The following is a 16,279-nucleotide window of genomic DNA, read 5'->3' as shown; positions in this document are numbered from 1 at the left end:
TTCCCCCAGGAAAGCCCCACCCGAGAGCTCGGGGAGCCCTTCCCTGGTGCCAAGGAGTCACCCCCGACGTTCCCAGCGGGCAGCCCAGGCTCCCCCAGTGCCTCCTGCCGGCCTCGGCGGGCTGACCCCTCCCCTGAAGCCCCTGGGACCGAACAGGGTGAGCTAGGGGCGGGGCGAAGCGGAGGGGCGGGCCCTGGTGGAGGCGGGGCGACGTGGCCTGTGGCTCATTTGGTGGGCGTGGTCAGGGCGTGACATTATGCTCTGGGCAGGGTCTCCCCATCCCATCCTATCCACAACTGACTACAGGTTTCTCGCAGACGGAGAGTTCGAGTGGAATGATGGCCTCATGCTGACTTCGGCCCAAGAGCCAGCCTCGCGCATCCCTGCCGAGACTCCCAAGTCCGTCGCGCCCAGCCCCTTCTCGCGCTTCACCGTCTCACCAGCGCCTGCGTCCCGCTTTTCCATCACGCACGTCTCCGACTCGGACTCCGGGTCCGTGGGAGGTAAGACATTTGTTGGGCGCCGAGGCCCTGTGCTCGTTATTTCTTGTTTTCTGGACAAGCTCAGTTTTCACATGGGGGAACTGAGGCTCGGAGAGGTCAAGTCACGTGAGGCCTGTTTGTTGTGGCCACCTTGGTGTGTGTCCTCTCCTCCCTGGGGAGATGTAGTGCCCCAGACAGAGCTGACTGGGCCCTCCCAGGACTAGGCCAGATGCCTGCTCCCTCCCAGCACACCTCAGATCTGATGGCTCTTGTCCAGGGGAGATGGTGATGGTGGTGGTGGTGGTTCAGGTTCCCAGGTGGGGCCCTACTTAGGGGCCTTAGCTTACCCCTCTCTCCAAGCTCCACCCCTGTCAGCCTCAGACCAAGTGGGCTCATCCCTGCCCAGTTGCCCTCACCTCCCACCCCCATTCTGCTAGGCTTCCCTGAAAGCTCAGCCCCGCTAGGATGCCCCTAGTCGTCTTGTCCCCCAGGCAGACCCAGCCCTTTCCCCTGCTGCCCTTGACCTGTGGGTGCAGCTGCTAGGGAAGGACCTGCCGGCCTGTCACACAGTGTGTCCTTAATGGATGTCTGAACAAGCACAGCTCACCAGGAGGTGGGTATGTGACCCTGGCCAGCCCAGTTATCTTTGGGTCTGTTAGGAGAATTTCAGAGGGCTGATGCTGAGTTTTGTTGGGCCGGGTCCTTGGTGATGCGGTAGAAAGAATAAATTATCTAGCTCCCACCTAGATAAGCAGGCTGGCAGGCCTGTTGCAGCCTTAGGTGTTCAGTGGCCCCCAAGCCAGGGATCGAGGCCAGGTGGGAGTCCCTGAACCCCCAGTGTTTCCTCAAACACTCATGTGTTTGCCAGGTCCTACAGCAGGTGCTGGGGGCAGCTGTAAAGAGGCTTGAGCCCCAGGCGGCCCCTGCCCCCTTGGAGCCTCTGCTGGTCCTGTCCCTGGCAGCAGCGAGGATGGACTGAGTGGTGGGGACTGATCCTGGCCGTGGTCAGCAGCAGCAGCTTCCAGCGCTTTGGTGCCCCCTTGCCGTGCCCTGCAGGAGCAGGGCGGGATGAGGCCCCTCTCTGGCCCTGGTCAGTGGAGCATCTGTGCACGGCAGCCCCATGCTGCCCTGGGGGCAAGATCTATCCTGGACACTTGGGTTTGCTGCTAGTCCCTAGGGATGCCCTACAGCCCTCCCCCCACCCGCCGCAGCTGCCCCCTCCGCCCTGGCCCCTGCTGTCAGACTGCTTGGCCCTGCCCATGGTTCCTATGGTGCACTGCAGGCTGCTGTGTCCCCACTGCAGGTGAGAGGGCAGGCACAGGCCCGCTGGGACGGCCTCTCCCTGCCTGCTTCTCCCCTTCTGCCGGTTCAGGGTTTGCTCAGTGCAAGAGGAGGCTCAGGCGACCCTGCTCCAAGTCGGTGGCCGTTTCCCCTTCACCGAGTCGGCTAGACCGTAAGCTCTCCCTTCCTACAGGGTCTGGGCCGGCTCCTGTCTGGGTCCCACTGGAGCCCTGTGAAGGGGCCGAGGTGGGCAGCCTGAAAGATGGGGGCTTTCAGGTCACAGTCTTGCCGCTGCAGCCCTGTCTGGAGGTGCCCATGGCTCCCCTCTGCAAGGTAGCGCCCAGCCCTGCCCAGCTGCCAAAGCAATGTGGGTGCACCCATGGTCAGCGTCAGGGGAAAGATTCCTGCTACAGGAGTCGGGCAGTGGGAAGGGGTGGGGCAGCACAGGGCGTATTTTTGTAACCGCTGTTGTCAGAGCCAAGGGATATGGGACGCTTTTAAGTTATTGTTGCCAAAGAGACGTAAAGTTTATTGTTGCTTTCGGGGTGTGGGCGGGGACTTGTTTCGGGTTTTTTGTTTATTAGTTTGAGGCTTAGGATGCTGGTACAATGATCTTGTTCCTTTTTTGTCTGTTTTTTAAGAGAAATCAAAGCTAAGGAAAAAGCCTTCATGCTAAGTGTGTGTGTTCTTTTGGAGTCTGCAGATGAAGCCCTGGGCAGGATGGGGCCTGGGCTGTGCTGGGGTTGGGGGGGGGGGGGGAGTCCCTGTAGTCCCTTGTGACCACTGGGTCAGTGCAGGAGGGAGGCCACTCTCTTTACCCCACTGTCCCTGGCTCACCTTGGTGAGGGAGACAGTTACCTTGGGCCCCCAGTGTGCCTGGGGGGTGGGGGTGTCTTCCCAGAGCAGGGCGGGGGCACTGACACCTACAGCCCTCGCTTCCTGCCTGGTAAGCTGGCCCTGCCTAGGTAAGGCTGAGCGGGGGGACCCCTCTGGGAAGCTCTTCCCCCTGCCTTTCCCTCAGCATGGGGTGGTGGGGGGAGGGGTGGTGAGCCGGGAGCAAGGTGGGGTGTGAGGAGGTGGGGCACCTGTGCACCCTCACCTTGACCATCTGTCTTAGGACCTTGCCTCACTCCACCTGGCCCGCCTCCAGCTTCCGTCAGGTGAGAGACTTCTGGAGTGCCCTCCCCACATCCCGGCTTTGTGTTCTGGGGTGTGGGCAGGCTGAAGGTGGTGCAGGGCTCCTAAGCACCTCCTTGGAGGGTCTGGGAGGTGAGCGAGCGCTGCCTGGGATATCTCCTGACGTAAGGACTGCTGTCACCAACGTGGTTAGCTTGGCTGTATTTCAGCCTCAAACGTCAAATGCCACAGACCCAGAAAAGTTTCTAAAATCTTGTATTTCAGCTGAAATAGGGAAGCAGCCAGGGCATCAATGGGGGAGGCCCACCCAGGCCAGGACGCCTCAATGGCACACAGCTTGGGGACCCAGGCCACAGCATTGATCTCCCTCCTTGGGGCCAGGGAGGAGAGGTGGGCCCCTGCAGCCATTTCTGGGTGGGAGTTCGGGTATGGGCAGGGAGAAGCCCCCCAAACTGCCAGTAGGCACAGGGAGACCCAGCAGAGCTCCAGGCAAGAGTCTGCCAGGAGGTACGTGTTCTTAATAAATCCGTCTTCTGAGACAAAGGGGCAGGCCCGCCCCTCCCTGTGCCCTTGTGTCCTGCCTGCAGGCACGCACAGGTGAGTGGCCTCATGATTGACCGGACAGGGGCTCCCCTTCAGCTACAAGCCGATGGGATGGCGTTCCAGGCACCCTGGAGGCTCCCTGGCCCACACAACAGACATGCCTGATCCGAAAGGTTGGGCCCGGGGCCAGCCCCCCCTCATTCTCCTCAACCACGGCCCAGGTGCCACCTCCTGACCCTGCGGGGAGAGCCAGGGTCAAACCCAGGCCAGACTGAGGCAGGGGCAGAGGGTTTGGAAGGAGGGAATTCTCTAATAGGGAATAAGCCGATTGTAACAAAACAGGTTGCAGGGCAGGGCGGGGAAGGGGGGCCCACAGTGGGCGCAGATGCAGCGGTCAGCTGAGGAGCGGGGCAGACCTGTCGTTGGTCACTGTCGGCTTTAGCTGGACGCTGGCGAAGGGGTTCCTGAGGAGAGGAGAGAAGAGCCATTTCAGTGGTTTTCAGGAGAGGCGCTGCGTGCTGCCCTAGGCTGTGGGCAGCACCAACCCCCACCCCCGCCCCTGGTCAGCCTCCCAGCTCAGAGCTGGGGTGGTGGAGGCCCTGCCTGCAAGGCCAGCTGAGCCCCAGCGCACCACCCTCTGCTCCCAAACTTGTCCTGCCTCGAACCACAGGCCCTCCCAGGGCAGGGCGGATCAGTAGGGGGGGCCCCTCTGCTCCTTCCACATGCACCCTAGTCCTCTCTCTGTGGCCTGAGACAGCCCCCCACGAGCTGCATCCGAGCTCAGCGTGCAGAACTCCCCCAAGGCCCAGTGTGCCCCCCACCCGCCTGAGCAGCAGCTGAGCCCGTCTGCAAGGACACGGCCATCGACACACAGACAGCTCAGCAGAGCACACAAGCCCGGCCCATGCGTCCCGGGGGCTTGGAGTGGCCGGTCCCACACCTACACGACAGACAAGGCGCAGGCAGTCGTGGCGAAGGGGCTGGCAGGGGGGACGCCCACAGCCCCTGCGGAGGGGCTGACCGTCTCCTCAGAGAGGAGCCGTTCCACCCCTGGGTGCCGAGACGGTGGCTGACGGACAGACAGATGCACCAGACAAGGGGCTGAGACAGAACGAGAGGAATGCAGGGTGGGGCCGGCGTCCGGCCTCGAGCTCACGGAGGCCTCTCCTCCTCGGGCTCCCAGTGGGCTCGGAGGACCCCGCCTGGGCGGGGACAACACAGGACATCAGGCAGCCCCAGGGCGACAGCATGGAGGGCACGGAGGACACGGAGGGCTCAGCACGAGTGGAGCCGTTACCTGGGGTAGGGGTGGCCTTCGGTGTGGCCGGGTGTCCGTGGGAGCTGGGCAGGCACTCCATCCAGGTGCCCAGGAAGAGCACGAGGAGGGGCACCCTCGTGTGTGGCTGAGGACCTGGCACTTTCTGAAACACTGAGGCACACTGGACTCAGCTGTTTAAAGGTCAACTAGGGAGAAGAGGCTGACGCAGCACAGCAAAGCATGGCTTCCGCGTCTCCAAGACACTGCCCGATAGCGGGCAGCACCCACGTTGGCCTCGGTTCCACCCCTGCCTTGGCACATCTGCACCCAGCTGGTGGGGCCGTGGGCTCCCTCCCTCAGGGCCTCTCTCTGGTCTCCTTGGTTCTGGTCTGTGCAGATACGCTTTGGGCAGGGACCGCCTGGTGGTTCTGCTGTGACCAGGGTCATGGCCCCTGGGACAGGGTGCAAGGCAGCCATGGGGGCTGCTGCCCTGATGGGACTCTGGTCCTGGAGGAGGGCTCTATGCCCTTGGCTGTCCCCAGCCAGGGTCAGGGCAGGCAGTCCCGGGGGGCCTAGAAGTGGGGCAGGTTTGTCCATCCAGAGCTGGGGACCCAGCAGAAGTGGGGACCCAGAGAAGGGAGGATGGCACGTGTGCTGATCAGAGTGGGGGGCAGAAGGGGGCGCTGGCCAAGTGTGTCCCAACACACCTGCAGTCTCATCAGAAAGGGTCGGTGACCAGCCTTGTGTAAATTAACGAAGTTAGAATGCACCCTCACACCCTATACAAAAACAAAACTCAAAATGGTTTAAAGACTTAAATGTAAGACATGACACCATCAAACTCCTAGGAGAAAACATAGGCAAAATATTCTCGGACATAAATCATACCAATGTTTTCTTAGTCTCCCAAGGCAACAGAAACAATAGCAAAAACAAACCAATGGGACCTAATCAAACTTCCCAACTTTTACACAAAGGAAACCATAAACAGACAACCTACGGCCTGGGAGAAAACATCTGCAAATGTGACTGACAAGGACTTAATTTCCAAAATATACAAGCAGCTCATATACCTCAACGACAAAAAAGCAGCCCAACCAATAAATGAACATAAGACCTAAGTAGACGTTTGTCCAAAGAAGACATACAGATGGGCTAGAGACACGAGCAAAGATGCTCAACATCACTAATTATTCAAGAATTGCAAATCAAAACTACACTGAGGTACCAACCTCACACTGATCAGAACGACCATCATTAAGAAGTCTACAAATAAACGGTACAGTGGGTGTGGAGAAAAGGGACCTCTCCTACACTGTTGGTGGGAAATTGGTGCAGACACTATGGGAAACAGTATGTAGAGTTGCCCTGTGACCCAGCAATCCCACCCCTGGGCATCGATCCCAAGGAAACAGGAATTCAAGAAGATAAACGCACCTCTATGTTCACAGCAGTACTATCCACAATAGCCAAGACACAGAAAAACCTAAATGTCCACTGACAGATGAATGAAGCAAAAATGATTATATATATAATGGAATATTACTCAGCCATAAAAAAGAACGGAATAATGCTATTTTGCAGCAACATGAATGGACCTAGAAGTTATACTAAGTAAATCAGAAAGACATCATATGATACCACTTATATGTAGAAGCTAAAAAATGATACAAATGAACTTACCTACAAAAGTGAAACAGACTCACAGAGAACAGAGGTGTGGTTGCCAAGGGGGAGGAGGGATGGGTCTGGAGTTTGGGATTAACAGATGCAAATTATTATTTATAGAATGGATAAACAAGGTCCTACATTAGTGCAGGCAATTATATTAAGTATCCTATGATAAACTATCAGAAAATAATATAAAAAAGAATGTACATGTATGTATAAATGAATCACTTCGCTGGATGGCAGAAATTAACGCAGCGCTATAAATCAGCTACACCTCACTTTAAAAAAAGGAAGGACTGGTGACACACCCACACTGTCACCTGCACCAGGAAGATCTTCCCCAGGGGCTGCCCGGCTCTCAGCCACACTGTCTCTATTTCCTCCCCCAAAACTGTGTGAACGTGGAAGTGTGTGCCTTGTACACCCTGCAGGGTCAGAGGAAGCAGGCGGCAGCTGCAATTGCTCCAGGCCTCTGGAGCAACTCTCTCCTGCAAGCCCTGGCCAGAGACTCTGGGGTGGGACACTCTTACCCTTTAGCACCAGAGGAAAGGGCGAGGCCCCCATGGGTGCCCACTACCTTTTGGAACATTCTGTGAAAGAACAAGCTTATAAGCCACTCCGAGGAGGACACTTTAGTGACCCAGGGTGGGTGGCCTAGGTGGGTGGTCAACGCTAGGATGACAAAACAGGACAAGATTTGGACTGAAGCCACTGTCGATCCTCCTGTCCCGCAAACATCTGTCACGGCCGGGGGCGGGTGCCGGGGCCAGTCAACAGCGGACCACCCAGACACGGAACAAGCGCTTCTTAACCCAAACGGGAGATGTCGGAGTGTGCGAGGGTCAGAGCTGTCAGGATGCTGGGGAGGGCCACGAGGCACTGTGGCAGAGGACCAGGGCCTGGGCTCTGTCCCCCTCCTGAGCAGGGACATAGGGACAGCAGAAGCTTTTACACGGAATCCATTTGTCGTCTTGGATGGGGGCAGGCCTGAAGTCCTGGGTGTGGTGAAGGCAGGAGTGAGCCAGGCCCCCTGCCCTTTGTCCCCTCTTCCTAGTCTTCTGCAGACCCAGCTGAGCAGCGTTTGGGTCCAGCCCCCCGAAGACGTTCGTCACTGAGGATTTGGGGGAGTCACCTTCGGTTATCTTCTGAAGCCACTTCTTGAATGAGAAAGGGGGTGGTTCTGAGAACACCTGGGCAGCGCGAAGTGTGGCTTGTATCCTGGAACGACTCCAGAGCAGAGAAGGCACGGAGGGCAGTTACAGCACATATTTCAACTTGCGCCCAGACCTTTTCCTCTTACAACGTGTCTTCCACACTTCAGAACGTCGGCCCTTCTGGACTTGATTTGGTCTCTTCCCCAGAGCCGTAAGCTTGGGCAAAGCTGAGCAAGGTCCCGCAACCAACCAGAGGCGCCTTGTGACACTCCTGCCCCGGGAGAACCATCCGAGGACAGGCCGCGGCCAGCGTGCTACGTGCTCCCCAGCCCACTGTGCCCCTGGGGCTCTGTTCCAGGCAGGGGCCACGCCAGCCTCCCTGGGCCTTCACTCCCTTCCAGTACCTCCAGGGGATGAGATCCACTGGGCCCTGATAACTCAGAGGGACCACAGGGGCAGCAGAGGCGGGGGTTGCTCGGCTGGGGGCAGGAGATGCAGGTGTCTCGGAGCATCTCGTAAAGGGAGGGACGGAGGCAGAGGAGAAGGATAGCCCAGGTCATTCACGCTAAGCCAGCGTCAAACTGATTTCCCCCACGCCACAATCTGAGGAGCACTTGTCTCCGGAGAATCACACTGCAGGAATCCAGGAATCACACTGCAGCTCAAGAGAAGGGCAGCAACCTCAATAAACACCAAACACCTTATAACCCTGGTGGTTCAGTAGTTAGGATTCTGCACTTCCACTGCCAGCGGCCTGGGTTTGATCTCTGGTTGGGGAACCAAGATCTCACAAGCCACGCAGTGTGGCCAAAACCGAACCCAAAACAAAACCCAACAAAGGTAGCAAAGAAGACGGAGGGTCCAGGCCTTGCTGGAGTGGCCCGGCTGCCCATCACGGTGACGCTCAAGGGGGTGAAGGGACCACCATCTTGGTAAAGGGCCATGTGTCAGCTTCACGCAGCAGTCTTCCCAGGGAGTGGGGCTGGGGTGGGATGGGGAGAGCAGCACTGCTCTGACCCAGGCACAGGCGCCCAGAGCGGTGGGTTCTTCCCACCCGGCTGCCAGTGCTTGCTTTCCAGAGGCGCCAGGGAAAAGACCATCACCAGGTGGGAGTTGGAGGCGGCCACTGGGGCTGAAGCTGGAAAGCCTGACATAGCCCCTCGGCCACTTTGGGGCAGAGGGGAGGTGAGCGTGGGCACAACGGGCAGCAGAGCCACCACCTGCCGGGCAGAGGCGTGTGCCTACTCCCCCCGCATGCCTGTGGCTCTCTCCACAGCCATGGCAGTCCCCAGACCCATTCTGGTCTCCCTAGCCCTCAAGGGGCTTTGATACTCACCAGCCAGGCCAGGTTCAGATCCATGCCCAGAGACTGGTCTGAAGGGCACTCAGCCCAAGGAGCCCAAAGCCAGCCTGGCAGCTGATCACCAGGGTCCACCCCGATTGTGGCCAAAGCACCCGGCAGAGGCACAGGGAACCCAGACAGAGGGGCAGGCCAGACCCGCCAGCTTCCAGAGAGAGGAAACCCGAAAGCCCAAGGACAGGTCCAAGGGAAGCAAAGGCCGGAGCCGAGAGCAGAGGCAGGCTCAGCAGACCCCGGACCCCGCTCTGGCCCAGGTCAGAGGGTCTCCGGAGCTGCTGGGAACACAGGCTGACCAGCACAAGAAAACCAGGGCAACTTACTAACTCTAGTCAGGGGCCGCTCAAAATCTGGCCACTTCCACATCGGCACTGCAAGGAAACACAAGTGTTGGTTGGTGCGGGTAGAGGCGGGGGGAGTGAGGGCTGAGGAACCCAAGGAGACGCAAGCTGAATGGAGGATGGGGGCTCCTGGCAGTTAGGCATGCTGCCTGGAGCCAGAACCACCGAACGCAGGGCGGAGCTGGTTGTCCAGCCCCGGGAGGGTGACCCGGGGTCAGGCCCACGCAGCTCTCACCGGGACGGGGTGTGCCCAGGGAGAGCCATGTGGGCCAACGCTATCTGCACCTTGGCTATTCTGTTGGCAAGGTGGCCAGGCTTGCACAAGGCCCAGAAGCACGCAGCGGGGCTGGAAGGAGGCGCCACACTCAACTAGATGCAATAAATAAAACTTTTATTCAAACAACTGCAGTACAGGGCACAATTCAGATTTAAAAAAAAAAAAAGGGAGAGGAAACAGGAAAAATATTTTCAGCACTTTACATCTTCATACAAGTTTTGCGGTTTTGTGTCTACATTCATCCATTGAGCATGGAATCCCCTGGATTTGAGATCTTTTAGCAAAATTAGAACACCAACATAGAAGGTTCCTTTTTTTTTTTTTTTTTTACAAAGGTCTGTGTTCTGGCTTTGTTTTCTCCTTATATTATAAAACAGGGTCTGTCTGCGTCTTGAGCTGCTTCTCTCACACACGCTACCAGGCATGTCCTAGTCCACGGGAGGGGGCAGAAGGGTTTAGCTAAACCACATCAGAAAAAGGAGCGTCCACAGCTTCACGGGGGGCTCCCGCGGTGGGAAGGGCAGAGCAGCTGCGCCCTCGCTCACTTCCCAGATTCAAGGCGTGAAGAGGCAAAACCAGTAGCCACTCAGTCCAGCGTGTCTGCTTCTGAAGCCACCGAGACACACAAAGAGACGAGAGCGTTTGAGGAGGATGCGGCGGGGTGCCCAGAGCCAACCTCGCTCCGTCACAGGCTGGTTAAGAGAAACGATTTCCAGAACACGTGGGGGCAGGGGTGGTCTCTGGAGGTCTTTGGAATGTCCGAGTGCGGCCGGGCCCCCCTCCCCGCCTGCGCCCTGTGTGGTCGCGGCCTTGGTGCCCAAGGCTGGCACCGCGCTCTGGTCTGCACAGCGTTCAGTGGCATCAGGACCAGGGAGCCGTCAGGGGCCCGGCCTGGCAGGCGGGTGTGCGGGGCCGGGGCCTCCCTCACAGGAGCGGCCAGCTTCCTCAGGAGGCCCCCCCCGGCTCGGCCCCAGCCCTTCTCTGGGTGCAGCCTGGCGGGGCGCCCTGGGGTCCAGAGCCTCTCGGAGCCCGCAGCACCGCCTCTCCCGACACAGGTGCCAGTGTGCGCGGGGGTCGGATGCGAGATAACAGTGCGTACACCGGAGTCCATGCATGTCTGTTTTTGTTTTTCAGGAAAAAAAGAAAAAGTCCTTTTCCTGTTTTTCATCTTTTTGTTGTTTTTTTTTTTGGCTTTTTTGAATTTTTCTTTTTCTTCAAACTTTAGACCTGGCTCATGGTGAGCCTTCAAAGAGGGACAGCGCGTCATGAGCACGGCGGTGGAAGGGGGGCTGCGGCGAGGACGCCCCGCCTGGCGGGATGCGCGGGGGAGGGTGTGTAAACACGGGGAGCGGATATGGGGCAGCACCATGGACCCTGGGGGATCAGAGTCTGGGGTCACCAACCGAAAGGCGGGGAGGGGGCAGGTGGGAAAGAAAAACGACCCAGGAAACGACCCAGGAAGACACCGACGAGAGCGGAGACCGATGGAGACCAGACAGCCCGGGGGGCGGGGGGGCGGCGGGAGCTCTTCTGAGCAGCTGCCCGGTCAGCGTCCTCACACTGTGGACACCAGCGTGCCGCTGCCGCTGTGAAACAAAGCACAGGACGCTGCCGGGCCGCACGCCTCCCCGCGGCCGGCCGCCTGGCCCTAGGGAGTGGGGCAGGGGACCCCAGGGCCAGGGCGCAGCCCAGGTCAGGGCATGGGCAGACGAGCCCCGCTCCTGGCCGAGGAGAGATGCCTGGATGCCAGGAAAGAGCCAGGCCGCGAAGCAACCAGGCCAAGGGGTCACGCGGCGGCGGTGGGCAACCCAGGGGCCTCCCCAGGAGAGGAGGAGAGACCCAAGAGCAGCTGCAGTGGGTCCCTGGCTCAGCCTGGGCACAGGGGCAGTCCTGGCTCCCACTCACCCACAAGGGGAGCACGAAGGCAGCTCTGGGAGGGGCCTCTTTCCCCATCAGGCGATATCCGGGGACCCCCGGCTGCTGCCAGAGGTCAGGGCATCCTGCACTGAGGGCCTTGCCCTACAGAGCGGACTGGGGAGGGCACAACGGGGTGAGGGTCAGAGACCAGGCACCCCACGCCCCGCTGTCAGAGTGGAGACACTGTGGTCTCCAGCCAGGCTCCAACCGAGCAGGCCTGGGAGAGGGACCACCCAACTCCAGCTTCCGGTGGGACGGCTCCCCACCGCCCACAGCTCCCGAAGACGAGTCTGAAAATCTCTTACCTGCTCACGGCCCGTGCCCCGTAATCATCCAGACCCTGGTGAGGAAAAGACAGAAAGCGTCAGGCTGGGGAGCCAGGGGCTGAGGCGGGGTCTGCAGGACAGGGGTCCCTCCTGACCCCAGGGTGTGTGATGCTGCCTGCGGCTGAGGACACGAAACGCCCCTCCCACCCCCAGCAGGGCCCTCCCCAATTCACAAGGATGCCTCCTTATCTGGCCAGTGGCCAATGGAGAGCTCACACAAGACAGGTCACCTGATGACCTCCTTCCGCACATGTTCCCTGTGGCCCTTAGCCGTGAGGGTCATGTGATAAAAATCCCAGCATGTGAGGGCTTCCTGGAAAACCCAGAGCCTGAAGCCGTGGAGGGTGTAGAGTGGAGAGTGGAGGGTGAGGTCTGGGTGGGGAAGCTGGGCTGGCAGAAGCTGATGCAGGGAGGGCAGCCTGCCTCATGCAAGCCTGTGCTGGACCCTGGGCCAAGCGTCCCCCTGAGCCCCAACACTCCCACTGTAGCTGCCTGGCCCCAAAGAAGCTGCTGCCGCAAAGCCACTGAGGGGTACTGGGGACACCTTCCTCAGCTCTCTCAGCTTTAAAACCAAGTCCAAAGACTGGAATGCAAGAGCAGCAAGCAGTGGTCAGACCCCTCGAGGCCTGGCCAGCTGTGCCATGCGGCCTGGGTAGGGCTGGAGAGCGAATGGAGTGTCTCACAGCTCAGCAGGTGGGCCCCGTGACCCCTGAGGTGCCACAGCTCCCCCAAGGCTGGATCCGCCTCGCTCTCTGTGCTGTTTGCCCTGACCCAGCCTCACTATCTCCAAAATGTTCCATCCAAAGGCCCAGCCATACCACCCACCTCGCCCCACTCACCACCTAAGTTGTCTCAAATCACGTGCTTACTGTGCCTAAATCATCAGTTCCCTAAAGACACCCTGGACACCTCATACGGTGCGCACCAGCTGAGCCCTCCTCGTGGCAGGGAGGGGTGGGTGAGGCCGCTCATGACAGCCACCAGACACGGACATCTGGACAGGGCGAGTTGGCCACCACATACCCAGAGCCCTTCCCTGCCTTGCCCACTTCTGATGGCACACTGTCAACATGGGAGGCCCCCGGGAGCACCCCCACCCCCCGTTGTTGGGTCAACTCTGTCTGCCCAAATTCTAGAGAAATAGGAGTTCTCTTTGATTCCTCTCCCCCCACCTGGGTCTCCTGGCCCCCAGGTGGAGTGAGGCCCTGACCTGGAGACCAGCATGGAACAAAGTTGCTGGCCCCTGCCCACCATGCCACCACAGCTAACATCCTGGAAGTCTGGGCCCTCTCCAGCCCATGAGCTCCCCAGGAGAGCTGTGGGGACCGTCCACACTCACATCGCGGGCCCACCTTGACCTGAAGACCACCCTGTACTGGAGGACCCGCTGGGTACCCAAGCCTTGATCTTCCCCCCTGGCTCCCTGGTTCCAGGCAGGCTGACCAAACATGCCTGGCCCTGCCTCCTAAGAGCCCAGACACACGCTAACTAGAAGGTTCTGGTCACATCTCAGGCAGAGACAGGGCACTCAACTACGACTGCAACTGCAGGAGCTTCCTGGGTCTCAGGGAAGGGGCTTCTCCCAAGAGGTGGCGTCCAGAGTGATCCCCAGGCTGCAGGGAGGGCAGACAGAGGGGTTACCGTGCTTCTCTGGAGCCCTGAGACTATAGAGGACGCTGGGCTGTGACCCCTGAGCAGATCACTACAGGGGTGTGAAGGCCAAATGCAAAGCTCCCGAGCACCAGGCCTTTTGGTGGGGGCACCCTGAACCCGCCCACCTACAGACCCCGCCACAGCCCCGCACTCACCTGCGAGAACGCGGGCACGGCCACGCTATAGGGCCTCTGCTTGAAGGCGCCGGCTGTCTGGGTGGGGAAGGCCCGGGAGGACGTCCCGTAGTCGGGGGGCGGGAGGGCCAGGTCCTCCTTGTCCAGGAGGTTACCCGTGCTGCTGCTCTTGCCCTGCTGCAGGCTGCGGGGGTGGGCAGGGCGGTCATCCAGGCCCACCTGGGCCCCCTGCTTCCCTTGGCCCCACAAGGAGGACGGAATGGAAGGCAGCGGTGATGCTGCCTGGGTGGGCCTGGGCCTCCCCCAGCCCCTGCCCCGCCCCCGCTTAAAAGCAGAGCGTGAAGCATGCCAGGGTGGTAGGGGGAGCCCAGTTCACCCTTGCAACTGTCTCAGGTGAGCCCCCGCCCCACCCCACACAGCTTTCAGACACCTCCACCCCTCACAGCACCTCCACACCCCTGGACCCAAGGGTCTCAAACATGCAGCCCCTGCCCCGAGCTACAGGCCACCTGCCCTGTCAGCACACTCACCTCATGTGCAACCTGTCCCCGCCGTCGTTGTCTAGGACTCGGGTGTAGGAGAAGGGAAACCAGCCCCGCCTGGAACAGGAGGCCCCGTCAGAGTGCGTCAGCTGGCCCCAGGTCCCACCCGTTCCCCCGCCCAGCTGCATGCATTTGAGGAGGGGGTGCAGCAGGGGCTGTAGGTAGGCGGGTTCAGGGTGCCTCCACCAAAAGGCCTGGTGCTCGGGAGCTTTGGATTTGGCCTTCACACCCCTGCACACACTCCAGGGAGACCAGGAGACCCCACTGGGGCATCCATCCAGCTCTGAGCCACCCTGCCCTGGACGGGAGTGGGGCTGTGGGTGAGCGAAGGTGCCAGGACCGAGCAGGGCTCTAACTTCTTCAACAAGCAGGATGGGTTTCCTGACTCAGCTCCACATGGCTGCGAAGCCACAGCCCCAACAGGAGGCTGCCTGGAGCCCCCATGGGGAGGGTGCCCCTTGGCACTCAGAGCCCCCCACCCAGGGTGGCGCTTGCCAGGAGGCCAGAGCCATGCTCAGCCCAGCCTCTCCCTTCCTGGTGGAGGCAGGCTGATTCTGCCCCGGGCAGGGGTCTCTCAGCCCACCAAAAGACACACGCACGATGGTGGTGGGTGGTAGGGGCAGTCGGAAGGGACAGCCCCTGACCTGGGCAGCTTCTGGCTGAGCAAGAGCCAGGCGTTGGCACAGCCTCTTGGCAACAGGTGTCAAACTGAGCTGTGAAGGTGTGGCCCGTGACTCAAGGCCACTTCTAGAACCCTCACAAGGGTGGCTCACATGCACAGAAAGGCTCTGGGGTGGAAGGCTGGCTTCTCCTGACTGGGAGGCCACACACACATGTGGGGTTGCCGGGCTGAGTCAAGGGACATAGAAGTGAGAGCTGGTGGGGGCCTGCGGCCACGTCTGTCCCTCCTAATGGACCTGTGGGACCTGGATAATCGGTCTGAAGGAGGACCCAGAGCCAGGACGCAGGGACCTGGGTCAGGAGGCTGACGACCCCGCCAGACTCACATCTTGGTCTTCTCGCTCTCGCCGTAGTGCCAGCCGTCTCGGGCCTCGGGTACCAGCAGGGTGATGAGGTCGCCCTCCTTGAAGCTCAGCAGGGTGCTGTTGTCCCCGGCCGCGTGGGAGAAAATGGCCTTGACCCGCATGCGGCCGTTGCGCTCCAGGCCAGCGGCCATGGAGCTCGAGCGTGGCAGGGTCTTGTTCTCGGCTGCCAGGAACGTCAGGGCAGGTGTGAGGGGGAGCTCCACCCCGTGTGGGAAAGGGCGTGGTCACCCTCCCGTCAGCTCAGCTGTCTGACCGTGGGACGCTCGGAGCCCCCAGGTGGGCCTGGAGGTGGGCGGCCCACTCTCATGGATGACTGCCAGGCCTCCAGGGCTGTCTGGCTCAGACTCTGGAAGGAGCTGGGAGCTAGGGTGCGTGTGGATGTGGCCTCTGACCTGCCTCTCATTAGCTGGGGCAGTTCTCTGGGTCTTAGGCTCAGCTTTTCCATCTGCTAATGGGGAGACCCTCCCAGGCCAAGGCCCACTGTTGGGGCTGCAGGAGGGGGAGTGCTGTCCATGGCAGACGGGCTGGAGGCAGGGCAGGGAATGGTCCCACGGTCAATAAAGTGCCCTCCAGCGTCACTCATCCGCTCCTGTCACCGGCTGAGCTGCTGGCGTCCCTGCACTGCCCTGCCCTACCACACTCACTTCACGGGGGAGCCTGGTCAAACTCAAGGATCTGGGATGGAAATCTCAAAGTGGTCCCCAGGGTGCTGCACACACACGTGCCTGTGAGCCTCCGGGCTCCCCCCAGCCTCCCCTCGGGGATGCCGTGACTGCTGTGGGCCGGGTGGGCCTGGGGCCCCAGTGGAGCGCTTACTGGTGGCGTAGCTGTTCTTGGGCGCCACGCTTTTGCGCACGGGAAGCGTGTTGGAGTAGGAGTCACTCAGCTTGCTCTGAGACTGCGGGGGAGACGTGGACTTGGGCTGGGCAGCCTTGCGGTCAGCCCACGGGTTGTAGTCCTCGCTGTCTGGGCCCGAGACGCCGTTCATGACGGGTGCATTCTCCTGGGCAGACAGCCGCTGTTGAGAAGAGGCGGCATGGGTGCGGTGTGGCAGGAGGGCCCGGGCCTGGCAAGGCCCCCTCTTAGGGCACCCCAGGGTGCCAACCACCGGCACCAAGGGGAACCATCCCCACACCCACAGAACTTTCTGAAGTGAGGAC

General features: G+C 60.4%; 2 protein-coding genes across 8 annotated transcripts in view; one reads left to right on the top strand and one right to left on the bottom strand.

Annotated features, from left to right (window-relative positions):
- The window catches only part of AATK (apoptosis associated tyrosine kinase), a 39,620-nt gene extending 37,187 nt beyond the window's left edge, over positions 1–2,433 (top strand). Inside the window, exons 12-14 of one of the 2 annotated variants that reach the window (XM_040244790.1) lie at positions 10–157; positions 318–503; positions 1,957–2,433. In XM_040244790.1, coding sequence (XP_040100724.1) covers positions 10–157; positions 318–503; positions 1,957–2,225 — 603 coding nt within the window. In that variant the 3' untranslated portion in view covers positions 2,226–2,433. Of the gene's footprint in view, positions 1–9; positions 158–317; positions 504–1,350 lie in introns of both variants that reach the window. The other variant, XM_040244792.1, reaches the window with a different exon arrangement.
- A 705-nt stretch (positions 2,434–3,138) lies between these two features.
- Positions 3,139–16,279, bottom strand: part of BAIAP2 (BAR/IMD domain containing adaptor protein 2) — a 64,197-nt gene continuing 51,056 nt past the window's right edge. Inside the window, exons 9-16 of one of the 6 annotated variants that reach the window (XR_005721762.1) lie at positions 15,936–16,137; positions 15,081–15,282; positions 14,062–14,130; positions 13,553–13,715; positions 11,724–11,758; positions 9,207–9,254; positions 4,741–7,599; positions 3,139–3,907 (exon numbers count right to left, since the gene is read on the bottom strand). Coding sequence is in view for 4 of the 6 variants with exons in the window: in XM_040244793.1 (XP_040100727.1) it covers positions 3,838–3,907; positions 11,724–11,758; positions 13,553–13,715; positions 14,062–14,130; positions 15,081–15,282; positions 15,936–16,137 (741 nt within the window). In the remaining 2 variants the exon portion in view is untranslated. Of the gene's footprint in view, positions 3,908–4,740; positions 9,255–9,594; positions 11,088–11,723; positions 11,759–13,552; positions 13,716–14,061; positions 14,131–15,080; positions 15,283–15,935; positions 16,138–16,279 lie in introns of those variants that run through there. The other 5 variants (XR_005721761.1, XM_040244795.1, XM_040244796.1 and 2 more) reach the window with 5 other exon arrangements.

Source organism: Oryx dammah, unplaced genomic scaffold (assembly GCF_014754425.2).
Source record: "Oryx dammah isolate SB20612 unplaced genomic scaffold, SCBI_Odam_1.1 HiC_scaffold_8, whole genome shotgun sequence".
NCBI lineage: Eukaryota > Metazoa > Chordata > Mammalia > Artiodactyla > Bovidae > Oryx > Oryx dammah.
This window is presented reverse-complemented; position numbering and strand designations above follow the sequence as displayed.